We start from the raw sequence: 25,752 nt of genomic DNA, 5'->3' as shown, positions 1-25,752 counted from the left end.
TTCTTGAGTACAGCTTTGAGAATTCAGACCAACAAATCACCAGTGAATAGTGTTCAGTGATGTATTTGACATATTTAGATCTGTGGACACGAAGGTCAGACCAAAGGCTGTGAAGAGGTAGCAGGGGTTACACCCTGTGACAGAGGGGAGTTGTGTGCTTAGTCTGAGTCAGGCTGAACACATCACCAGCAGAAGAGCTGAGCAAGTGCTCTGATTCACAGACAAACCTGTAAAAATACCTTCTGTGTCTTCCAAATGCCTGCCATCCAATTACTGCCACTCGTAAAGGGAAAAGGAGTCTCTGGAACAGAGCGATCGCTCTTCACCGATAAGGGCTGATGGGGATGAATCCTGTTTGGGAGACTGCATCAGCTTACACAAGTGGGGAGCTGCAATGTTCCCATCACCCATCACGTTCAAGCTGTTTTCACAGTAGGTTATTAGCCTGGTAGCTGTGCTAACACTGTTTCTGCGTGATGTGCAATATGTACGTTGCTCAGCCTCCCCAAAATGCTCTCGGATTAGATGTTTCATACACACAGTAGCATCCTGGGGCCCATCACGATTTTCCACTCACATTTTACTGAAATCTAATAGGAAACACGCTTTTCATTCAGAATCATGCATCTGCCTGACACCACAAGTCCTGAACTCCTCTCCCAGCCCCCTTGCAGGCAGTTGTGCTGCATCCTGAGCCAGCTACCCAGAAAGTCTTATCAAATGGCTTTATGGATAAACCATCACTCCTAGACTTAGTGCAATTATTTACATTTGACTAAAGCTTAACACATATTTTGTTAAATTTAATCTTCCAAAAAGATACTTAAGCTTAGGTCAAAGGCGTTTCAGGGCACAGAACTATGGTTTTATTGCAGCAGTTGTTATGTATGTTCAATCTCTCTCAATTGGCATATGTCTTGCTTCAGTTTCCATCTGCTGATCCTTACAAAAACACTATTTAGGACCCAATACTTCTTCTCCCATGAAAATACTACTTCATTGCAAATGAAACCTCTCTCAATCTCTTTAATAAATACATAGACTAGAAGTTGAAAATCTCAGCCCACTACACTTGCAATCCTGACTGTGCACATTTCCAAACCACACTCCTGACCCAGATGGGATTATGCAAATACATTTTGGTTTGCTTTTATTTCCTCAAACAACAAGTTTCCAGTTGATGCTCAGAAGCATTCACTGCAATCCTCCAGCAGTTACTCTTGTGATTGGAGATAAAAGAGCACTAACCAGGGAGTGTCTGATTGACCAGGTCCTGCCTGGAGCTGATAGTTATCTTTACAGATCATGACAGGGGTGGAGTTGCTTGGCAGCATTTACTGCTCTGGCAGACACTGGTGGAAATTTCAGGGAAACCTTCCATTCTTTTTGCATGTTTAAAGCTGTCCAGAGACAAAGGCGGAGTGGCTGCAAAATAACTACTGATTATTCCACTCGTTTTCATTGACAAACATCCAGGGTGAGTAAGAGCACACTGAAAGTGTTTGGAAGAGGGGTATTTTTTCCAGCGATTTCCCATGGAGAGAAGGGGGTAGAACAGTGTAGACCACTGCCTGGACAGGGCCACTTTCAGCAAATGCACATGTGCAGGACACAGCATTCCAGGTGTGCCTCACAAGGGCAGAGTAGAGGGGCAGGGTCACCTCCTTGACCTGCTGGCCATGCTCTTCCTAACACCCCCCAGGATCCCATCATCCTTCTTGTCCCCCAGGGCACACTGCTGACTTGGATGCATCTTATTGTCCCTCAGGACCGCCAGGTTCTTCTCCAGAGCTCCTCTCCAGCAGGTCACCCCCTGCTCCCAGAGCTGACTGTAAAAAGGAGGCTTTTAGAGGGACAAGAAAGGATAATTTTCACATATTGCATATAAAAGGAAGCGTTTCTCAACAACAGAACCTTTTCACATCACATTGTCAGGATCTGCCTTTTTAGTAAAGGCTTTTATATTGCTCAAACACGAAAGAAGCATTTAATTACAGGGCAGTTCCATAATAATATGTTAAGGATGCAATCAGTTCTGCTCATCCAAAATCAAAAGAGGCCGTGATTGGCTAATAAACTACTCCTTTCTAGCTGGGAACTTTTATCTGGCGTTTTAAAAATTTTAGGCTGAAATTTGGCTCTGGGTGTGTTGAAGTATAATCATGAAAATATTTGCTATACAAATGTTAATCGAATTGAAAACACCGTTGATTCTGTCCTTAAATTTACATTTAACTGAAAAAACATCAAAGAATTAAGTAACTAATTATGGGGACACATATTTTTCGGGGGACTTACCCAAGTAGCTGACAGAGCTCTTCAGACAAACACAGGATCCTCCAAGGGGAGAATAAAATGAAGAAAATAAAGTTACTCTCCTGGTATTTTCTGGGTATTACTTGAGTTGGGGTTCATTTGTTTGTTTGGGTGGGGATGTCGGGTTTGGGGGGTTTTTGGGTGGTTGGTTGGTTGTTTTTTTTAACTTTTGGTGCAATCCCAAGAGCTGTGTGCTCCAGGCACAGGAATGTTGGATCAAATTAGCACTTTTTCTGCCCTCTTAAGCATCAATAATCAGCCACAGTCGAGGCAGAATAATTTAACCCTCTAAAGTAGCAGCTTTCTCCACATCCAGAAAAGGTTTTGGACACTTCTTGCCATCTAAAGTCTGGAGCAGAGGACACGAAGAGCCCACATAGCCCAGAAATCAAACAGGCTGCTCAAAACTCCCCCAAAGCATAAAAAACAATGGCAAATTCTTAATACTTAACCTCGTGACACATAAAAAGTGCTTCTTTAATAGCTTTCCTTCACACAATTCTAGAAAGGTGAGTGGGTTCTGCTTAAGAGCTTTATTTTTTCAACAGTTAAAAAGAAATCTGAGAGTAACTGATTCGCTGATACAGAGAAAACACTCTACTAGCAGCACTTTCTTTACACTGCAGACTACAATGGTGTCCTTTGTTACACAGAAACTGGCTCTTATTAGAGCTGAATAACTTTCACCTGGGAAACAAAGAAAGAAAGGGGGGAGGAACACTAATGTTTAATTTTGTCTAGGACTTTTGCCTTTCTTCTGAGATATGAGGTAAAAAAAAAAAAATGTACCTGGAGTTTTCTCTTTTGAAGCCCTCAAAATGCTTTTCAGACCTCAGTTTTTGGCGAAGGCACCTGAGGAGGATAAGAAGGACAGAAGCTTGAATATTCTTCTGAGATGACAGAGTTTAGCAAACAATTTTGGCCTTTTTTTTTTTTTGCTCTCTGCTGTTAAGTTGAAAGCAAAGGTTACCTTCTCAATGGCCTCTTTGACCAAGGCCAAAATGAAGAAATACTGACTCCTTCTGTAAATAGTCCCACATGAAGCACTACTAAAGTATAGCAATATTTCTGAAACATAATGGTTTGAGGGGGAGAAAAAAACCAAACCTGTAAGAGTTGGTAGCTACAGCACACAGCTTCCCATCTCTCCAGAAATCCAACCAAGCCTTCCTCCTCCCCATACAGGGGATTAAAGCCATCCCGCTACAAAGACTTTATTATCAAACACTTAGGAAAAAAACAAATACTCTTAGGATTTCTACGTAAACACAGAAGGAAAACCAAGTATTTGTTTCGCAGGGGAAATGTAGACAGTCAATATGAACTCTGAAACTCCTTTTAAAATTTTTTTTAATGCTAATTACTGAGCAGATTCCCAGCTAACTTTAAAAAGGACAAGGCATTGCACTGCATGCAGTGAAATTATGAGAAGCATCTCAGAGATTCAAGCTTACAGATTAGTTTTAAAATTCCATACGCCTTCCAAAACATCTAACTTCTGCCTTTTTTCACTCAGGAAAGAGGGGTGAGAATGTATCTATTAATTCAGTCTGGCTGCAGACAGGCCCTTTGCTGTGAATGTATAAATAAAGTCTCAGGAATATTGCACCTTAATGACCAGACCAGCAGAATAGCACGTGAAATAAATAGCACATGAGATAAATAAATTATCTTCCTTTTAGCCTTCTCCCAAAACTCAGGGGTGTTACTACTCTAGAAAAAAAAATAATATATACTAAAAAAAAAAAAAATTGCCAAAACATGTTCCATTTCCCTTTTTGGACCAGTTTTCTGGTAACAAAAATTCAGGATGAAAACTTAAGCAAGAGGAAAATTTCATACAGCAGTTTTTGAAGCTGAAAACTATTTTTTGGGATAAATTTTTAGGCAGCCCAAGGTGAACGTAGCACATTTTTATTGGTTTGGAATGTTGAAGTTCTTCAGGTAACATTAAGTGAAGTTATTCATACTCATATCATACACAGGCTTCTCTCAGCGGTACCTCAATAACATCAGAGATTTTTGCCTAAGGAGGGAGCCAGGTAAAAATGCCAGAAAAATTGCAGGGAAAATAATTAAAGCCCACGGTGCTGTCTCACACTAAGTAGTCACACTGTGTTGGTTCAATACAATGAATCATTTGAGAATTTTATTTTTATTTACTGTGAGAGGGTTTCATCACATCCGAGTAAGATACGTTCTTCTGGGAGCAAGTGGGTTGTACTGGATTTATAGCAGAACAAAATAAAGACCAGTAAAGGAAAGATGTATTTTTAAGGCTTTTTTTTTCTTCTTTTTTTTTTTTTTTTTACTTTTTTTTTTTTAATCAATAAACTGCTTATAAAGGAAGACTAAGATCACATTCAACACGGAACTGATTTGGAGGGGGGATAAAAAGATTATCATTTTCTGTGTCTTCTGAGATGCTCAGGTCTCAAAGAAGGAATAAATTTACCAGACTTCAAAAAAAGTGGTGGGAGCAGATTATCACACATGAGAAAGGCACAGAACAGAGTCATTTTTGGCATTATATTTCTAGCAGCCTGAATTTTAAGACTCATAACAGAGAGAAGTCTTCCTTTGGGATAACAAAACCTATTTTTTTGCAGAGCATAAACCTTTGAAAAACACTAATGAAATTACCAATAAAAAAGCCCCAAAGTGAACTTTGGGGAAGTTACATCAAGAATCAGTCGTTGTGGGGAGAAAGGAAAGTGTTTCTTCACCAGCCTGCCCTGACAGAAGTGTCCCAGGAGAAAGTCTGGTTCCTTCAGCTTTGCTAAGCAAATGCTAGATTTGACAGCATTAAGTTCTTTTTCCAGTGTGAGTTCATGGAGATTTTACCTAATCCTGATGTCCTGTTTACATAAATTGATATAAACTTATGTTTGAGAACACCTACTCTGCTGTCAAATTTCTCCCACAAAGGCTTTCAAAGCTTTTTAGTCAGAGTCTTTGTTTCAAAAGAAAATATTTTCTAAGTCTTCAGTCTTATGTTTACACCTTGCTTATAGTTTGCGTGTTCTGTTCTGTGCCTAGCTCAGGTCTCTAACCTTCAGCTCAGTGATCAAGATTATCTGATGTTCAATTAGCTCAAAGTCTTTCAATTCCCTGCACTCCACACTGGAACAGAAGTCAAACAGAAGTCAAACACAGTCAATAATTAATTCAGTTTAATCCCCACAGCCTTCCTTTAGCACTGCTTGTCAAGGTCCTTTAAATCTACTCTAAGATTATGAGACAAGACCAGAAATTCAAGAAAGCCATTGCTTTTCATTCTCTGTGGCTGGCAAGGCAGTCACACCCTCCTGGACGTGCAAGGTTCACACCCACACATGCTGTTTAAAATGAAAAGCTTTTCATTGATCCACTCTTGGCAGAAGGGTTCAAGTGTGATTCACACAGCTGTCTTGTCTGGCTGGCTCAATGAAATGCCTCTGGTCTTTTGAAGATTGTCATCTCGTCATGAGTTCCCAGGGAATGCAACAGGGAAAGAGTAAGAAACGGTGCTGAAAAGGTGGGAAAAGAATGAGGAGCCTTCAGCAAGGACAGCCTCTGCATGACATCATTTAAGAAGCCTTGATGATAAAGAGCAGCACAGCCCAGGCCAAAGAGCTGGAGAACAAGTGGAATGGTGGCTAGAAATGAAAACTTGAAAGGGAACAAAATCCACATCGTGGGTTTACAGCAGTGCAGTCCTGACCCTCTACCCGACACTGCCTGCACCCCTAAAGGACAGACAGACCCTCCTGAGATTAATGGGATCACTGATTCCTCACCCTGAGGATGTGTCAGCAGGAGAGATGTCTGAATTCACAGGATGACTCAGATTAGGAAGGACCTCCGGAGGGGTTATCAGTCCAGCCTCCGGTTGGAAGCAGAGTCACTATGAAGGCAGATCAAACTGCTCAAGGCTTAAGCAAATCCTTGCCTGGTTATGGTATGTCTCTCGTATTTTTGTATGTTATCATCTTCTGAAGATCCTCCCCCTTCCAGAAACTGAATTTAGGGAAACTGCATGGAGTGAAGCTTCAAAAAATCAACTTGTTTGGAAACTGTCCTGGAAAATAACAATTTTGTTATGAAATATCAACCCTGAGCCTCACAGGGGAGTCCATTACTCCAGATTTTAGGAATCACTGTGTGGCTGATTCTATTTCCTCACTTTTATCATTAGGACAAAAATCTAAAGCAGTTTCACAACATAGTGTATTATGTGTATAATCAACATTCTCATTTCAGTTTGCATGTTATTCTTGTCCATCCTAACTTGACTTCCTGTCACCAAAATATTGCCACTTACACCGTAAATTAGATCTCTAAGGCATTAATTCTATTTCCCAAGACATAAAAAACCCCTATAGGATGTTATTGCTTTATTTTCCCTTGAAACAGGGACCAGCTGTCTGATCCAATATTTTAAACCCTTATGTTCTTAAACAGAAGCCACCAAGATATTGAACATAAACTACTTCAGGAACAGCAGGAATGACTGAATGATGAGCAGGGTTTATTTTCTTCCCATGTTAAAACACTCCAAGATTGTGTAGATCACAATAGAAGCAACACAACAATAATTATTGAGTTTTTCTGCCTCAGGTCAAGAGCAGTAGAAACTCTTGGGCTCACTGTAACACAAAGTGAGCCTTAACACAATTATTGCTGTAAAGTTTTTCTTTGTCCCACCAGATAGCTCAAGAAACACAATTCCAGTATAATCAATTTATTCTGAGATATAAATTAATGCCTTCAGGAGTGTACTCCCATACAAAATGTGAAGAAATAAAGATGTAGGATGACAAACAGCATCAAGCCAGAAAGAAAACACCACTGAAAGTCCCATCCTGTGAGTAGACCAGCACACAAACATGCCTGAGCAGCTGTACTGATACACAGATCATTTTGGCTGCACAGAGGCAGATACCAGGCTGACATCTCTGTCTTTGAAGTTTTCTTATATGAGAAAGCCTACCAAAATAGGGGAAACATCACAAGACTTGGATTGCTTCTGTGCTGAGACTCCAGCTTATCATGCTGATCAATCTTGTCTCCTTGCTGTGTGTACTTTCCTTTCATGTCACAACTGCACACAGCATGGAGATGGCAAATTTGACTCATCTGTGTGTCTTCACTAATCTGAGCAGATTTTAATAACTCACCCAGCACAAAGAAGTGTTTGTTTTGGCTTCTCCTGCACAGACAAGTTGTATTGACTGAAATGTCTTATGCAGTTGAGACTTTCAAACTAGGAAAACCATAGGGGTTGCTTTAAGCAGAGAAGGGTCTTTCTGTAGCATCAAGAGCTCTTGGAGTTCGCTTCCAAATTTGGTAGCTCAGGTTTTTCCTCTCAGAGTGATAATGTCCTGAGCCTTGCACGTGGAATTGTGTGTTACAAAAAGCAGCATCAAAAAAAAAGGAAGAAGAGGTGGGAATTGACATCGATAGAGGGAGAAAGCACAACAGGCACAACTGTGAAAAAAAAAGTCAATGAATTTTAGACTAATAAATTCTGATATAGGATGTCTCCTTCAGTTCTTAATTAGCATTTTCTACTCAGATGTAACTCAGATTGAAGTATTTGAAATAAATCATTGGATCCAGCTACACACTTTTAAGTGCAGGTGTCTTTTCCACTTTCATCCTCCTTCAGAAATGGACATTATCTCAGTCATATACAGCAGAGGTTAAGGTGTTTACTCCACTTCAGTGAAGAGTGGCATTGAGCCATTTTTTTATATTTTGGATTCAAGTTTTGGGTGCTGCCATCATGGAAACACGAAACATTTACACCCAGCAGATCCACCATGGAAGGACAACTGTCCCACTGCCTTCCCATGTGCCTCACCTGATCCCAGTGGATGTGTGAACAGGAAAGACAAGAGTTTTGCCAGGGATGACAGCAAATTGCACTAGAGAGAAAAAGCATATGAAGGAACTGGCAGATTACACATATCTTCACACTGACTGATTTGAAGGCACAGCGTGCAGCACACTCTGAAAGCAGCAGCTGCTCAGTATAAAACACTTGACACTGCTGAGACATTTGGAAGCCAAACAATGAACACTGAAAGAAAAACTTCGGGTTTTTTTCATCCAAGAAAATTCAAATTCTTGGAGGGGAAAAAAAAAATAACTGGGTTTGATTACTCAGACTGGCCATATCAGTATGCAGGTCCTTCAGCCTTCTTCCTTGGCATCTCTGCAGGTCGTGTGGCCTCCCAAAGGACAGTTTTGCTGAAGGCCTTTGCACAGAGGAATTTTAAACCAACTCCAGGATGCACAGAGAGCCACAAGCAGCCTCTTGTCCCACTGTGGTTGATGTGTCCCTCAGGGACAGCTCCCACACTCCTGGAGAGCCATTACTCCCTTGCATGACCAATAGGTCCACTGGAGCCTGCTTGGATTTGTAAAAGCTGTCTTCCCAAAAGTTCCCAGCTTTAAAAGTTATATTCTGACTCGAAGAAATGTTTATTTCAAGAAGCATTTTTTGCATGTTCTATGCCTAAACACAAACCATCTTTCCCTCCTAAGTCCATATGATGACATCATTTCATGCAAACTACCAAGAGAGCAACTTTGCTGCCCACAGGTTATTGGATAAACTGTCTGTGTCCTGATTCTTGCAGTCTGGGTAGACTCCATCAGCAGTTCCTTTCAAAAGGTTTCTTTCCTCTTCACCCACACACAAAGGAACAGTTGGTTTCTATTTGACAAAATCAACATTACAGCTCGACCCTGTCAAATTTTAAGTTAATTTTCCATCAAACCTGAGTAAATTATGATTGCATTCAAGGCTCATGTGCTGTAATACGGACTGAAGTTTTACTTTCCATTATGGATCAACAAAATCCCCCGTGGTATGAATGGCAGATGACTCTGCACAGAATAACACACTTAAGAAATTGCTATTGGAGAACATTCTCAGGAATTAGAAAGTAATTGTGAGGCAAACAACAATGAAAGGATCCAAGCTAAAGCAGAGCAAATCATATTCCATTTTGTTCACAAACACTAGGACAACAAAGGGAGGGAAAAATAATTTCTGGTCGTTTGTTTTATCTTTTTACACATTCCTGGGGCTTTTCTTATGGAATAAAGGAACTAATGAACTGACTTTATTGACATTAAATTGTCAGCATTAAAAGAAAACCAAGATCACCAGCCAGTATAGCCACCACAGCAGGAGGCTCAGAAGCTCCTCTGATGTCTCCTACCTGTGAAACTTTTCAATGTGTTGTCTTGAACGACTCCTCTTTGGAAAAGCATTTAAAAGTCAAGTGCAAATAAAGTCTTCAAAAAATACCCTGTAGAACAGAAGGTTGCAGAACATTAAAGAAGCCAGTAAAAAACACAAACTGCTGCTGATCTCCCTTTTTCCTCTAGGAATGATTAGTAGTCCTCCCAGCCCGTATCTTTAGCAATTATTTGCTCACAGGAGTGCAGTATTGATTTCTCTAAAGCACACAGAGGGCCAGGAGTGCTTCAGCATCGTTGGAGAGAAGCCTCAAGAAAGCAGTGGCTGCTGAACAGCAACATTTATTTCATTTGCAAAACCCCCAAACTGTCAGAGCCACAAAGTTTGCAAGTAAACCTTTCCCTGGTTTCTGTGTTTATTCTATCATATAAAATGACAGTCTTTAATAATCTGTATTTCCCTGTTGTTTCTAGTAATAAATACAGTCTGACAATCCATTAAAGCTTACAGATCTGTCTCGGGTTCTTTAAGCATGGCAGTGTTATAAATCTGGCTGTTGCACAAGGGCAGACTTTGACATTTTGATATCTGTGTATTCCAAATGATATAATGTACAAAAAAAAAAAAAAAAAAAAAAAAAAAAAAAAAAAAAAAAAAAAAAAAAAAAAAAAAAAAAAAAAAAGGCAGAAAGCATTTGTTTCTTTGTGTCTCGAGTGTCTCTTCAAGGAGCAGAACAATGATCATCAAGGTTCAGTTAGAAAGTCCATCAAGGAATGCTATCACAACATTAAACAAATGATGTTGCTCACAGGGAAAATAAGTTTATTTTTTGTGTTCAGAAAACCTGCTCAGCTATAGCCTTTTCTTCTTTTGCAGAGAGGATTCCCCTTAACAGCTGTTCTTTGAATTTGTGTCAAATCTCATTTCCAAATTACAGCTTCATTATTACTGAAAAAATTGCATGTGTTTCTGCACTGAACTGCTTACCCCATCCTGTGTCTGCAGGGTCTTTGGCTCCAGAGCTACAGATTTACATCTTCCATGTGCTTGGAATAACATTTGATGCATTCCTTTGGCATGCTGAAAATTCCTTTATGTCACTGAAAGATGACAGAAATGGGGCTTTTCTTTAGAGACAGCTCAACACACTTTTCTCTCAAATGTACTTCAAAACTAAATAGTAAGTGCTATTATACACTTTTAGCTAAATTGCAGAACAATACTAGATGCCTACACCCCCAATAAGACAGAGGGAAAAAAAAGACAGCCTAGGAAAGAAAATCTTTCATTTTACTTTCTTTATTCTTGCTTTCCTACCCATAGCAAAATGAAAATACAAACAGTGAGAGGGAGGGAGATTAATTTTGTAAATTTTCCCCATTACACCTTCCCTTTCTTCAACACAGCCAGAACAGCTGGGACTAATCAAGGGTCTGAATGAAATAAAAATGGGCATTCTACCATATAAAGATTTTAAAAGTCTATAGTAAGTTCAATGTATCTTTTTTTTAGTAGTAGATATTAAAGTTGGATGTATCTTTAAACATGGTAAAAAAGCATACCATATGTTATGATTAGCACCAAGATTCCTTCCCAGTGCTGGTGTAGAGTTAAAAAAAATAAAAAAAGGGAAAAAATTTAATTTTTCACACATGCTGAGAAAAAAAAAAAAAAGGATAGGTACTTTTTTATTCTGATGGGAATTCATAATGCACCACCACAAGCTTTCTTGAAGACACTGAAGATCCCTGTAAGTAGTCTGCTTATGCTGCTATTTCTTTTCCTCAGTTACACAATAATCTGCACAGAACTCTGGTTCTGTAGCCCTGTTCTTCCAGAAATCTCTCTGAATGTCTCCTCTGATCACAAGCAGCCCAGAACATCCCATGCTGTGATGAATAGAGAGGTGCTGCCCTGGGCCTCAGCATTCATTTTGTCCCCTTTCTCAAAAACAGACACGTGATTCCCCTTTTCGATTTCTTTCCATTATTTACAAACCACCAAACTGCCACGAATTAATTTTTAAAGCATTACCCCCTTCTGCTCTTAATAATTCAGTGGGAATGTTATCAACACCTGGTGCTTTATTGTTCCTGGGCGCTCTGGTCGCCTCTTGCTTCTCCTACAAATGGCTCAGCTTTGGAAAACCCCAGCTCACCATTAAAGAGATCACCCCCTCCATCTCTCTGTAATTGCATTTTTTGCAACCAAGTTTTCCATTTTGTCCTTTATCTGACTCATGCCCAGCTCATGTCCTTGTCTCAAAGGCTGATATCTCATTAAAACGGTCTGAAGTTATCTTATTACGCTGCCACTTCAGCTGCACAGAGCCCTTTCTGTGCCACACCATCCTTCTGCTGAATTGTTTGCATTACCAGAGGCCTTACGGAACACAAAAAATCCCCAGTACACATTGCTTTCTTATACTCCCCATCCAAAACTTCTATTTTATTTTGTTTTATTTTATTTTGAGCTCTTTCCACAGTTTTCTCCTGCTCTTTTCCTTTATTCCAAATGTTTCCCAGCTGGTATAAAATTGTTGCACAATAATCAAAGCATATTCCCACCTGTAATACTTGGTGTTCAGGTCTGTATCTGTTCCTCAAAAATCAGACTTCTGCTACACTCAGAACTTCTGTCTTCGTTAAAACAACTTAAGTCATTATTTTTATCACACACTGAGATCTCTCTGAAGCATCAACCTATGTTCACTGATAACTTTGAAGTATCAGATGATTACTGGCACCTTCCACGTACTCAGGGGTAGAGATGTTAACTTCAGTAGAATTTTAACCCTCTTTTCAAGGCTGGGGAACGGCAGGTGGAACTGCATACGAGTCACAGCTACCTAAAAGCAGCATTATAAAGCTTACTCAGATTTTTTAGCTCGCTCCAAAAGACACTGAGGAACCCCCCTCATGTTATTGTTTCAGATTTCATTACTCCAGATGAATAAAACGTCCAAGGACGCTTCTGGAATCCTCCTTTGGCAGGTTCACACGCTAGGAGGTGTTTCTAGATGCTGATACAAACTATCCCTGTCTCTTCCACTGCTCCTGCCTTGTTTTCCCCACACTATCTCACATGTTTCGCTCCTTTGTGTACAATGAAGCCAGGAAATTTTTCCCACAGGAAAACCCCAGCAGCTCTGCCTGCCTTTGGGAGCACCCCCAGCCCTCGGTTACAAAGGACGTGGAATAACCCCCTCTGTGAATCACCAAAACTTGCCTGTGCTTCCTGACAGAATTTTATGTAAAATATGCAAAACAACGTGTTTCTCAGTACTTCTTGGAAGAGTGATGAAAGTAACAACACTGAGATAAACAATATTGAAAATGTCAAGCCAGGTCACACCATTTTAGCTGAAATAGTCCTTTATGTACATATATACATCTGTGTGTATATATATATATATATATATATAAACATACACACATGTGTGTATATATATATAAATATCCCTCAGCGCTCCAGGCCATCCCCTCTTCTTTTTAAGGGAAGACTGGATGTGGGACTCAGATTGGACTCAGCGTCAGAAGACTTTTCCAACATCATTAATGCTGCGATTCCCTCCTTGGCTCCCAGGCTTTCCTTTCCCCTTGAGCTCCCTGGGCGCTGCCTGAGGGGAATCCCCGCTTCCTGCTGCACCTCCGCGCGCAGGCCCCAACACGGGGCCAAGCCCCCTCAGCCTCCCTCTCCCTCTGGAAATTTTTATTTATCAAAAATTTACTGTGGGTTGTTGTTTTTCCCCCGCTGGGGCCCCTTTCGCCCCAGACGAACCGAGCGCACACCCCACCCCCCAGAGCCGCCTCAGGCGGCCCCTCAGAACCCCCGCGCGCCGGGGGCGGGGCCTCCGCGCCGCTCCACCCCCCCTGCGCTCCGCACTTTCGCCAAGCCTGCTCCCCCGCCCGCGCCGTCCCCGTCGAGCCCTGTGGCCGTTGTCGCCGAACCCGCCGCTCCTCGCCGGTACCGTGGAGCCTCTCTAGGCTGAGTTTTTCCCCCGGGTTTCACGCTCTGCCTGCCGGAGCCTGCGGCGAATCTGCTGATCCCAAGAGCCAGCTCGGCCCTGCCCTTGCACCGGAAGCGGAAGTGCCGCCATTTTGTCTCGGGTTGATGGCGGCCGTGGCGCTGCGGGGCCGGCGGGTTTAGCGCGGGCCCGGCCCTGGCGGGACTCGCTGCTCGGACAGTCGCTGTGCCTGCGAGCCGCCGCCGCCTCGCTGCGGCCCCCGGCGATGTACGGAGGGGCCGGAGGGTCTCGACGGACTCCAGAAGAAGCAGGCCCGCCGCCCCTGATGTTGTTGTCAGGCGGGGCAGCGGTGCCCGGGCCCCCCGGAGCAGGCGGAGGTGGAGGCGGGAATAGCCGTGTGGAGCTGCTGGTGTTCGGCTATGCCTGCAAGCTGTTCCGGGATGATGAGAAGGCCCAGTACCAGGAACAGGGGCGGCACCTTATTCCTTGGATGGGAGACCCCAAGATCATGATCGATAGGTCGGTGTAACACAACCCCCCAGACCGTGCTGCGAGCCCTCCTCCTGTGATAGCCTCTTTCTTTTCCCCCCCTTGTGCTGTGGGCAGGTGAGGGCGGGGGATGATGTTCGAGGGCGGCTCCCCCTGGAGAAGCGCTCCGGGGGCTGCTTTGGGAGCTCGGCGTTCCCCGCTGGAGGTTCCCGGCAGGGCGCGGCGGAGAGCGGGGAATGGGCTGTTCCTTTTCAGTGCGGACCTCGAACATCCTCTGCTTCTCACTCGGAGTCCCGGGGAGCTCGGCTGTGTTGGGAATACCTTGTTAGGTGCGCTGCGTGTTCTCTGGGTGAGAACGGTGCAGTGTGGGCATCGCAGGGTTGTTTTTACCCACCTCGGAGCACGTGGGGATTTCTTATCTCTCCTACATAGTCTGGCTGCAGGCTCTTGGTGGGACACCCCAAAAGCAGTTCTTGGCCTAATTACTTTTTCCCTCTGCCACGATTCACTGTATTAGTCAGAGTGGAGTTGATTTTGGGTGCTTGCTGCTCAAGTTTTGTATGAGAGGCGGCTTTTTTTGGGTTGTTGTTCATGCAGTAGGTCCACGTTGGTGGCCAGAGAGAGGAGTAGAATCTGCTTTGGTGTTCCCTCTGGTCTCTGAGTTGTTGTTTCAGCAGTGCAGAGTGGGATTTAGAAATTAATTCATTCAGAAAGAGTTTTCTGGATGTTTTGCTGGAGAGAGGGAAGATGGGAGGTCAGGTTGGTTGTATTTCAGTGGAGCACTGAAAGAATAATTCAAGAGTTGTGGCTGACCTCGAAAACCTCAGTGGGAAGGATTTTGGTTTGAAAAGGATCACATGACATACTGTAGATATTTGTTCCCTCAATTTCATCATTCCTTTGGTGCTGGACTTGATTTTCTTGTTGTGACTTAAGAGCTGCATTTGGCTTGGAAAAATGTCAGTAAGGGAAGGTCTTTCCACTCCCTTCCATAAGACTGGAGAAAAAAGAAATGGCCCTTGCACTGTTTTGGTGTCTGTACTGTCAATGACTTCTCTGTCATTGAAATCAGTTTGATAAATTGAAATAAGCACAAACACAGGGAAAAACAGCCCTCGGTGTTCGTGGTTGTGCTCCGCTCTCAGTGACACGAGGATGGAGGTGTCACGCTGCACCCCTGTGATCCAGGTCACATCTGTGACAGATCTCATGGGCAGGTAGAGGCTGTTTTGGGGGTCCTGTGGAGCAGCAGCCCCGTTCCCAGATGGTGCAGAAATTGTAGGGAGCAAACACTTGAGTATGTGTATGTCAGCACCGAAACACCCGAACAACGTACTTTTGTGAGTCGAGGCAGCTTGCAATTGCTAATCCTATAAACTCCTTTGGAAGCTTAGGTTCCTTTTATCTCCAGCAGCAGGAAGTCTCCATTATCACCATTCTGAGAAAAGCACATTGCCATGAGAAGACTTGGGTTGAAGTTTGCCTGTGGACAGAGCTTGATTAACCAGACCCGTGTGTTCCGCTCGCTTTTTTGCCACGAGAATATTTCACTTTCTTTGTTTTTGGTCTAGCGAGTTGGCACAAGCCAAGAGTTGTGTGTGTGTGGGAAGACACCTCAGCGGAGTCGAGTTTACTGTCACTTTACTTTTCCAATCAGTTTCTCTTGCTGGTGCACAAACATTATCCCAGGGCAGTGCTTTTTCCTGCAAACCAAACCAAACCGTCTCCTGGGAGACGGGCGCTGTCCGTCGCCGATCTCTGCCGGTTTTGCGGTGAACCTCCGTAAATTGCATGTTTATGTTACTGTTCCTATGTATGTGTGTCTCTCTATCACATAACCCAGAACTTATTTCCTCAGCCAAATGGCTAGGGGCCGAGCCTAGCCATGATTTTACCTCCAATGGACGCAAGTTTCTATGGTGAAGATTTCTCCTGAGAGTTCGGGACTAGCAGGAAAGAAGCGAGGAAATTTCGACCGTTTGGTTCTTACGGATAGGTATTTATGTACTCGGGTTTGTGTGAATGTAAGCTATTTGAACTTTCCAGAAAAAAAAAACGTATTTTGCAAGTGGCATTGATTGGTTGGTTGAAGCACGTACGGTAAGAGCTGTTAAGGAAATGGATCCCACTTTAAAAAAAAAAAAAATATTAAAGGATACCTTTTTTTTTGCCTTTAATTGTTAATAATTTAGTAGTTTCTTTGAGAGGAATTTAGACTATTAAATTTTCGATAGTTGGTGACAAATGATTAGCAAAATTAATCGTAACTTCTAAAAAGGGAGAGTTCGCGTTAACGTATAAGTACTTTATTTTTTTTTTCTTTTTTCATTATTAATGGGTAAGTATTTTAAGTAGTCACATAAACCCAAGCCCTAAGTTCTTTGCATTGACCAGCTGTTTCATCCTGCAGGTATGATGGGCGTGGTCACCTGCATGACCTCTCTGAGTACGATGCTGAGTATTCCACGTGGAACAGAGATTATCAGCTGTCGGAAGAGGAGGCTAGAATAGAAGCCCTCTGTGATGAAGAGAGGTATTTAGCCTTGCATACGGACTTGCTTGAGGAGGAGGCAAGGCAAGGTATTTGCTCCAGGAAACTTCCTGAGTTTAGCACACTGTTGAAAGAAATTATTGTGCAATTAAATTTACTCCTAATTTTATACTCTCTTTTTCTGATGTTATCTTGACAGTACCCAGTGGAATCGAAAAGCGGGAGGCTTTGCGTGTGGGAGAGGACCTCAGGATAGTTTAACTGTAGAGCCACACAGAAACTGCCCAGATCCTGAGGGCAGGCTGGGATTTCAGACCCCCCCCCCACCTCCCCCAAAACGCCCCCAAATAAACACACTGTGCTTCTTTTTTAGTGTTGTATAAGTGAAATTCCGTGCTTTATGTGCATAATTGCATTAGAGTGTCTTAATCCACAGCCTGTGTCTCTTCAAGAAGAATTAAGTGGTCAGCACGTGTTACGTGCTGTGTTTTTCTGTTCAGGTTTTAATGAAAGCTAAAAAATGATCAGGTGACAACTTCTAATTTTAAAACTGAAGTAAGAATTATTACTTTTTTTTTTTTTTTTTTTTTTTTAATCAATTAGCTTCCAAATGTGTTCTAATGTTGGCAATTGCATTTTTGTTCAAGAGGAGGAATATAAAAGACTGAGTGAAGCTTTGGCAGAGGATGGTACCTATAATGCAGTGGGATTCCGTTATGGCAGTGATTATTATGACCCTTCAGAACCCACTGAGGAAGAGGAGCACCAACCTGCAAAACAAAGAGGTAAGGGGAAAAAATAGCCAGGGTGAATTGAGAGGGAGGACTCTACACCTCTATGTCTTGCAGTTGCAGGCTGAAAATATCTGTGTCATTCAAGTGCAATTAAAAATTCTCCAAGCACTTCATCAAAGTCTTTATGGGACTCTGTTACTGAGTTTTTGCAGACTTTGTTCTTGAGGAGCTTAAATGTTTTCTGTTACAGCACAGTCAATACTGCAGCAGTCAGGAATTTAATTTTGCTGTCTTGCAGGTCCTTATGCAGAAATAGCTAATAATTCCTCACTTGGCTGTCTGTTGACACTGTTTCTTAGTCAAGAAGGAAAATAAAATTGTCAACATAGAATAGTAATTAATAAGAATATATATTTTTTAAGTTTAGATTTTGTCATCTTAATTATCAGAAATGAGTCTGTCTTCAACATAGTGGGCCTGTTCCATGACCTTAAAAGTACAGAATTAAGTTCTCATGTTCCCATCTCTAATTACAATAACTTTGTATTTTTAGCATGAAGCCTTAAAGAAGCTTTCACTGGTTTTTGAACCATGTCTTAGTTGAGTGAGGATTGTTTAATTAACAGTTGGGTTGCCTAAGTACTGTGGTATGAAATGTGCTTTTCTTACCAAGGTGTGTGTGCTGCAGTGCAGGATCATTTTAGGTGCTAAAGCTTATTCGGTGTTTTTTGCTGCTGTGTGGGAGAGGTTGTGTCAGGGCAGTGTCTGTGTTGCTTGCATTCCACAGAGGGTTTTTTCTGTGCTCTGTCTGATGCTGAATTGCGTTTTCTCTTCTGGGGTTTAATTCATTTGTTTTAGACTCCGTCCCCAGATAGTGTTAGCGGGAGCTGCTGCCAAAAGAAACCCTCCCATTCTGATTTGTCTGCTTCTTCCTTCTTTCCTTGATGCTAAAATTTCTCTGTGTCTTTGGAGAGTTAAACCCTTCGAGTTCATTAAAAAAAAAAAAAAAAAAAAAACAAAAACCCAACCCACCAGAAAACAACCAAAAAGCCCTTTTGTTTCCTGGTTTGTGTGCAGTGATCACTGTGCCATCTCATGCGTGGTGAGGCTGCTCTGCTGTGCCCAGAATTCCCATGGTCAGGTGTCCTGTCTAGTTTGTGAGGGGAAAACTGGACTACAGTTTCTCTCAAAGCCAGTAGAATAGATATTACAACAAGTTACTTTCTAAAGTAAACTTTTCACTTGAATTATTATAAAATTTTGTAGAGCAAAATATTTTCAGAGGGACATTTTTGCTGTAGCAAGTAACAGAACGTTAAACAAATTGTCCTTTATGACCATATTTGAATGTCTTCAGTGCAAATTTACAGTTACACTTGATAAATTCCTTTATCGCACATCCTTTTGGATATACTTTATTTTAATAATTGTTCTTGAACATTTGGGTCCTTTGACATGTTTTGTCCTATAGTATTTTCTTGTGTCATTTCTTGTAGAAGCAGCTCAGACAGAAAATATAGAAGAAAACGAAGAACCTTTCGTTGCCCCTCCAGGACTGAATGTACCCTCTGATGTGGAATTGGTGAGTGTGTAAATTTAATTCAGCTGCACTTCTGCCAACTTTTGAGGAATTGATGGTTTGGTGACTGGGTTGGGTTTTTTTTCTGTTAACTTTACTGTGGTATGTTTTAAATTATTCTGAAAGAGTGGCTTAATTTCAAATGTTCTTTCTTGAATTCTTGAGTTCTGTGAACGCTCTTGAATCTTCTTTTTTTTCTCACTGAAATAATTGCAGGGCTTATTCCGAGTGCATTTAGTATCACTTGTGATATTCTTTTAGTTAATGCAGAGAAAGGGGCAGTTGCTCTTGGAATGGATTCTTGCTGAGATGTCAGGGTTGACATTCTGGGTCCATTAAACCAAAAGATTGCTTCTGTTTAAGAGGTTTTCTCTGGATTCTTTTTAATTGAGTCCCAATCTGAAGGGGATAGGACTTGGCCAAGTGTAAAGGCTGGGTTTGAAACTAGCCTAAGTGTGAAATAACTTGAAAGAATGAGCTTGTAGAAGTCTAGAGAAGCTCTTTCCTTCGTGTGATGTCACCAGAATTTGCTACATAATTTAAACTTAATTGCAACTTGTGTATTTTTCCTGCTGCCTGAGGGGAGTTGAACAGACACCTGAGTACAGTTCTAACCATGAGGGTTTTCAATTCGTATCAATTTTTGTAAAAGATACTGGGAAGTCAAATAATATTCATTCTTCTATACCCATGGTCATGAAAGTGTTAATTTATGTGTGGGCTCAACTTGATATTCTCATCTTGATAAGCTTGGCCAGCAAAGATTCAAAACACTGCTGGAATAACTAATAGTGAGCACAGGATATTTGTGTGAGAGTGTTTTTCTACTTCATTAGCTTTTAATTAAAAATATTTATCCTGTTGTGGGGTTTTTTTTACATGAAATAAGAGCTATTTAACCAAACTAATGTGCAACTTACTCTAATTTTACTTCCTCTTCTTTACAATTTGTAATGCATTTCATTAGTGAGGTGCTCACCAACCTAGTTCTAAATTCAGGGAAGATTTTTATATGCTGCCTTTAAATAATGAAGTAATTTCCCAGTCAGTTATTGAATTCCAGTATATTCACATAAACAGAAAGCAAAATGTAGATGTATTTGGTATTGAGTGAAAAAAAACCAAACTAGCAAACATCCAAATGTCCAGACAGCAGCTCTGAAAACAATGTATACTTGACCTTGGATTGGGAATTGTGAGGATTTGGGTTTTTTGCAAGCCTTGATTTGTTGTTGGTGTTGTTCTAGTCATTCAGCTTCACCAGGGAACATATTTATTCTGTGTTTTTTATTTCAACTGCTGGGAGGAATAGAAGCCTGGAAAAGGTCACTTGTAAACTTTGAATCGTTCTGGGGAGGAAGCTGCTTGGAAATAAGTTAGAATTTGAGAGCCAGATTGCTAATGTGGAGGTTTTGCTCACAGCCTGCAAGGTGCAGTTCAGTAAAGACAGATATGAAATATCTTCTGTAATACAAAACAATACAAAATGCAAATATTTGATATTGAAGATGACTCAGGCAGCACAACTGCAAAAAAAGGTCCAGAGGCTGTAGTGAGCTGGGAAATTTTGAGTGTGTGGCAACTCCAACTGCAGGAGTTGGAGTTCTTCCACTGCTTCAAACTGTGATTATGGGCAGAGATGACTTTTTCACCAGTGCATTTTAAGTAATCTGTGGATGCTATGAAAGTGGGCTGCGAGAGGAAATTATCAGTTAATAACTTCTGAGGAGAGATAGAATCACAAAAACTTCGTATGTCTTGTGAAAACGATAATGCACAATTTGTTATCAGTTTATTAAGAACTTCATTGCCTCTAATGAAAATAATCTTTGCTAGGATTTATAAGGGACAAGTAAAACTTCCAAAAAAAGCATTTTCTGGGGTTTGCAGCATAGTTCTATATTTAAACCAATAAAAATGCAAAGCTAAACCGAATCATTAGTGTGACACTTCAGTCTCTGTGGGCACACATAGTGTGTGTTTCTGCAGTTTAGTAAGCACATGACAAACGGCTGAGTCTGAAATTAAAGACAGTGAATGATGTTCATTCATTCTTTAACTGTTCTCCTCTTCTCTTCTTGGGTTTGATATGGCAGTGCTCTCTAGATGGGATTTCAGGAGTGGAATGCGTGGATGCTGCATAACTTTATTAATTTTATTTTTTCTTTAATTGTTAAGGTGTTCGATGACTCTTTAGGGGAATGTGACAGCACATAGGAATTACAGTTCTTGTGTTGGTCTTGAGAGGCAACGTGTTCCTCCCAAGCAAATGCAAAGTAACAAACTTTTCTGGTTAGGGAACAATATTTGCATATTTAGAGATAACAGAATTCAGGGGAGCTCTGGGGGTGAAGACCGTACATTGTGAGTCTTCAGATAACCTTGAGGTGTTGTAACACCAAAAGTCACCCAGGATTTGTTCCCCTTCAGTTTGGTGTGCAATGGCAGAAACAGTTGTGCTGATCTTACAAAGGGAACTGAACGAGCAGCTGGGGAGGGTTGGGACTGTGTTGGTGATTTTGTAGTGCTGAAAGAAAGCTGAGAAGGGCAGGGAGCTCCTGCTCTTTCTAATTCCCTCTGGAGCTGTAACACACCCTACAAGCTGCCTGTGGAAACACAAATATGTGATATCTCCCTCCCCCAGCCCCCAACAGCGAAGATGCACGCCATCATCGAGCGGACGGCCAACTTCGTGTGCAAGCAGGGAGCGCAGTTCGAGATCATGCTGAAGGCCAAGCAGGCCCGCAACTCCCAGTTCGACTTCCTGCGCTTCGACCACTACCTCAACCCCTACTACAAGTTCATCCAGAAGGCCATGAAGGAGGGACGATACGCGGCCCCTTCCGAGAGCAAAGCGGACGACAAGAAACGTGAGTCGTTGCTTGGCCCGGCCTGGCCTGGGGTCACGTCCCTTTGGTGTTATCCCCCAGCTGAGGTTGAAGGGATGATTCAAAACCTTGCTTAAATTAAATACTGTTTTGGAAAGCTTTCAGCTGCTGGAGCTGTTGTGATTTTGGAGGTTTTAGAAGCTCTCATGTAGCTCAAGCCCAACAGAAGGACTCAACACTTCAGTATTAGTCTTGTTGATGTCTTGCTGATGCTTGGCAGTATCTTCTTGTCATTGTGGATAAGCCAATTTATATAATTGAGTCTTGCTTAAGAATTCATGCTTTTGGTGTGTCATCTTTCTCTCCCAATGCCAACTCAGAGCAAACCCAAATACAATTCAGGTATTGCTTTTATTTAGACTCGAGAGTCAAATCTGAGGAAGATGATGATGATGATGACGACGATGATGGAAATTACCTGCATCCGAGTCTCTTTGCATCAAAAAAGTGCAGTAGGCTTGAAGAGCTCATGAAGGTACTTGACCATAATAAAATCACTTTCTATTTTGTAAAACACCTGATTCATGGACACAAAAATTACAATACGCAGATGTTCAGGTCTTTTATTGACAAAGGCTTGGAGTTTTTCTCAGGCTGTAATTGAAGTCTGTTTTGATAGGCTTTTGAGTTATCTTTTCTCTAGTACATAAATTGTTATTTTTCCATTTGTAAGGAATTATATTTCTATTTTTGATGCCCTCTGATATTGAGGGCATCACTCAAGGATTTATCCCACAGAACCTGTGTTGAAGCAGGAGAGATTAAGGTATTTAATGCCTTCTGTATATAAACTGAGAATGTTTTCTTTTTAGATTTTAGTGAATAAAATATTGACATGAATTAGCACTCTCAGCAAATAATATTTCACTAGAATTTACTACTCTTTACATGTAAATTTTGCAGGATGTGTTAGTTATTTTTATTTTCTGAGTCTGGGCAGTGATAAAATAATGGGACTGACAGATGGTTGGATGTATTTGAGGCTTTCAGAGGAATGGCTTTGGTGCTGCCTCAGACAAGGCAGTTCTGTGGCTTATCCCAGCCATGGCAGTAAATGGCTAACAGTAATAACCACTTTTTTTAATGTCATGCATTTCTGTTCACATGGAATTATTTTTGTTTCGTTTTCCATGAATTTTCAGAGATGTTAATTATGATATGAGAGCTACAAAAAGAGTAACTTCTATTAAGAAATTTGCACAGAATTTTCAGTGTCTATTAACTTAGACAGATATGCTTTCCCAAATATGTTGATGCTCTTGGGCCTTAAATATGTACTTCCAAATTTAATCTGTTTTTCTCCTCTGACAATCTTTCCAGCCTTTGAAGGTGGTGGACCCTGATCACCCCCTTGCAGCGCTGGTGCGCAAAGCGCAGTCAGACAACAACTCCTCCACGGCACAGTCAGCAGACGGGGCAGCTGTGCCAACGTCACAGGCAGAATACTCCTCTGATTGTAAGTGCTTTGTGATTAGGCAGCTGCTGGAGTGTCTTGATGACTTGTGTGGGGATGCTGGTGGGAAGAGAATGTTTGCTTCATGCTTCATCCTGTGTGTTTATTCTTTTTCAGTCCCCTGAGTCCTTGAAGGTGCATTCTTTATTACCTGTAACCTTCAGTACTTGTGCATTCTGTCCCTTACGCCACCTATTTCTCAGTCAGCCTGAGTGCATTAGTATGAGCTGCCTTCTTTTTCTCAGTTGTTTTTTTTTACGCAAGAAATCAGTACCATTTCTTAGTGTGTGGTGTGAATCAGGATTCTCTGTGCGTTTGCACTGTTGCAATAACTGTTCTTCTAATTGGGTGTTTTTCTTCTAATTAGAACATTGTTCTTAAATGTGTCTCCTTCTAGCAACGGTGGCAGCCATGTATTACAGCTACTACATGCTCCCTGATGGCACCTACTGCCTGGCACCTCCACCTCCAGGAATAGATGTTGCCACCTACTACAACGCCCTGCCCGCAGGGGTGACTGTGTCCAGCACTACAGGGGTGGCAGCAGTGCCTCCCCCCCCTGGCACCACACCCCCACCTCCCCCAGACACGAGTGACAGCAGCAGTGGGCTGACCTCCACCACAACATCTACAAGGTACCTTGTGCAGATTTACTCATCCATATCAGGGGTCTTCCTGCCCTTCAATATGGAATATTTAGTGTATGGAGTGTTCTTTTACTGAATGGAATGCACACAGAGAACAAACCTCTGTGTACCTTTTTGTTAAAGCAAGAGTCTGAAAGGTATTTATGTTCTATTTATAAGAACCATTTACTCTTGGTGTTTTCAGCACAATTGCTCCTGTGGTTGCCATTATACCTCCACCTCCAGATATCCAACCCGTCATTGATAAGCTGGCTGAGTATGTTGCTAGGAATGGGGTGAAATTTGAAACCAGTGTTCGTGCCAAGAATGATCTCAGGTAAGAGAAAATCTTATTTAAACTTGCATTTGAAAAGTTGAGGATTTCGTTTTTAAATATATTACCAGGGTTTCAAGTAGAAAAGTACTGTCTTTTTTTTTTTTTTTTTTTTTTTAAATTGAAATTCAGGGACCTACTTAAAAGTAATGCCAAAACATTATTACCCAAATTCTCAAAAAAAACCCAGCCTATCAAAAATGTCTCTAGTAAGCATGCTCTGAATTTGTATCCTCTGAAGTTCAGACATAAGTAAACAGCAAATAATATTCCTTTTGCTAGAGAAAAGTAGATGGCAAAGGGATTGTTGGTATTCACTATGTTCCTGTGCATTTTCACATACTCGGTTTTCTTTTCACAGGTTTGAGTTCCTGCAACCATGGCACCAGTATAATGCATATTATGAATTTAAAAAACAGTTCTTCCTTCAGAAAGAGAGCAGTGACAACTGCCAGGTACATGTGTGTTTGTATATACTCCTACTAAAAATGCAGTGAAAGTGGGAAAAGGACTGGTTTATCTGTTGTGTTACCGTGAGACATTTTAAAAAAATGGAACACTGAATTATGGAGAGATTGTGCAGCAAAGGATGTGATGCTTTTTTTCGTTGTTTTTCAGTTTTGTACGTCATTTAAGTAAGGATATGTGAGGTGGAGTGGTATTTAATTCTTTTTCAGTATAAGCCACTTCACTGTGGTTGCAATATAAAATGACAACCTTAAAATCCTCGGGCTTTCTCTAGGAGGGGATGTGTGTTTGTGGAGTTTAGAGCTGTGCAGGATTGTGATCAGTGTTGTGCTGTCAGAAAGGGGAGGTACGAATTTTAACGCCTGTACCTTCTCATGTGCCTCATGGTTCTCTGTACAACAGCAGCACAGAGGCTGGACTAGTTTTCTGACATGCTTTTTTCTAAGAAAGGTTTTGTTAAAGAGTCCTGTCATGACTGCAAACAATTCTGGAGCTTCAGAATCTCACAGCAGTTTCCTACTTGCTTTGCCTCTCCTAGTCTGTGTTATTAGAAGGATGATAGCCAGACTTGGCATCCGTGTCTGTAACTATTCTCGTGCTAGCTCATTAGATTGTTCTCTTACTGAAAAGAAAATTGCAAATAGTATCTATCAGAACTACATTATCTGATGTTAACTTTTCATGGGAAAGAGCTATTTTTTTTTTAGGCCCTATGTCATTTGTCATCTCAAGGCTTAGATTGGGGAGCCTTAAACTGAAGAAGGTAGGCCTGTGGGTAAACTCCTCGGAATTGCTTTGTGGAAAATGAAGAAATTCAATACTCATTGCTGTTTGAAACACTTGTGTCTGATGTTTTGTTTTGATAGTGAACAATGTTGTGAAAATACTGTTTTTAAAGATAAGCTGTGGTAAATACTATCTTACTCAGCTGATAAAATTGCAAGCAAAATTGTCCTGTGCCACAATGTCAGTTGTTATTCTAGAATGTCTTATTTGCAAACCAGTGGGTTGAATTCTTAATATTTGTATAATTAATAGGGACTAATTAACACTTACTTGGGGGGAAATTGTACACTAACCAAAGCATAATAATAAAGGATTCATTTTAAATGTTCAAAGTACATGAGTACAGCTAAGAAGCAACAGAAGCTGGCTTAAGTCCCTCGAGGTCAAGTGTAGCAATGCACATTTTTGTACTGCATGGCTTTGTAG

At 41.3% G+C, this 25,752-nt stretch overlaps 1 protein-coding gene across 3 annotated transcripts in view; it reads left to right on the top strand.

Moving 5' to 3' along the window:
• The first annotated feature begins 13,598 nt into the window (after positions 1–13,598).
• The window catches only part of SFSWAP (splicing factor SWAP), a 28,606-nt gene continuing 16,452 nt past the window's right edge, over positions 13,599–25,752 (top strand). Inside the window, exons 1-11 of one of the 3 annotated variants that reach the window (XM_027901367.1) lie at positions 13,887–13,997; positions 15,826–15,963; positions 16,378–16,547; positions 17,106–17,243; positions 18,689–18,774; positions 21,416–21,641; positions 22,019–22,134; positions 22,980–23,115; positions 23,510–23,747; positions 23,944–24,075; positions 24,434–24,527. In XM_027901367.1, coding sequence (XP_027757168.1) covers positions 15,884–15,963; positions 16,378–16,547; positions 17,106–17,243; positions 18,689–18,774; positions 21,416–21,641; positions 22,019–22,134; positions 22,980–23,115; positions 23,510–23,747; positions 23,944–24,075; positions 24,434–24,527 — 1,416 coding nt within the window. In that variant the 5' untranslated portion in view covers positions 13,887–13,997; positions 15,826–15,883. Of the gene's footprint in view, positions 13,998–14,178; positions 16,548–17,105; positions 17,244–18,688; positions 18,775–21,415; positions 21,642–22,018; positions 22,135–22,979; positions 23,116–23,509; positions 23,748–23,943; positions 24,076–24,433; positions 24,528–25,752 lie in introns of those variants that run through there. The other 2 variants (XM_027901366.1, XM_027901368.1) reach the window with 2 other exon arrangements.

Source organism: Empidonax traillii, unplaced genomic scaffold (assembly GCF_003031625.1).
Source record: "Empidonax traillii isolate 1590-97213 ecotype Southwest subspecies unplaced genomic scaffold, ASM303162v1 scaffold780:size295419, whole genome shotgun sequence".
Lineage (NCBI taxonomy): Eukaryota > Metazoa > Chordata > Aves > Passeriformes > Tyrannidae > Empidonax > Empidonax traillii.
Note: the sequence above shows the minus strand (reverse complement) of the source record. Positions and strands in the feature narration are given on the sequence as shown.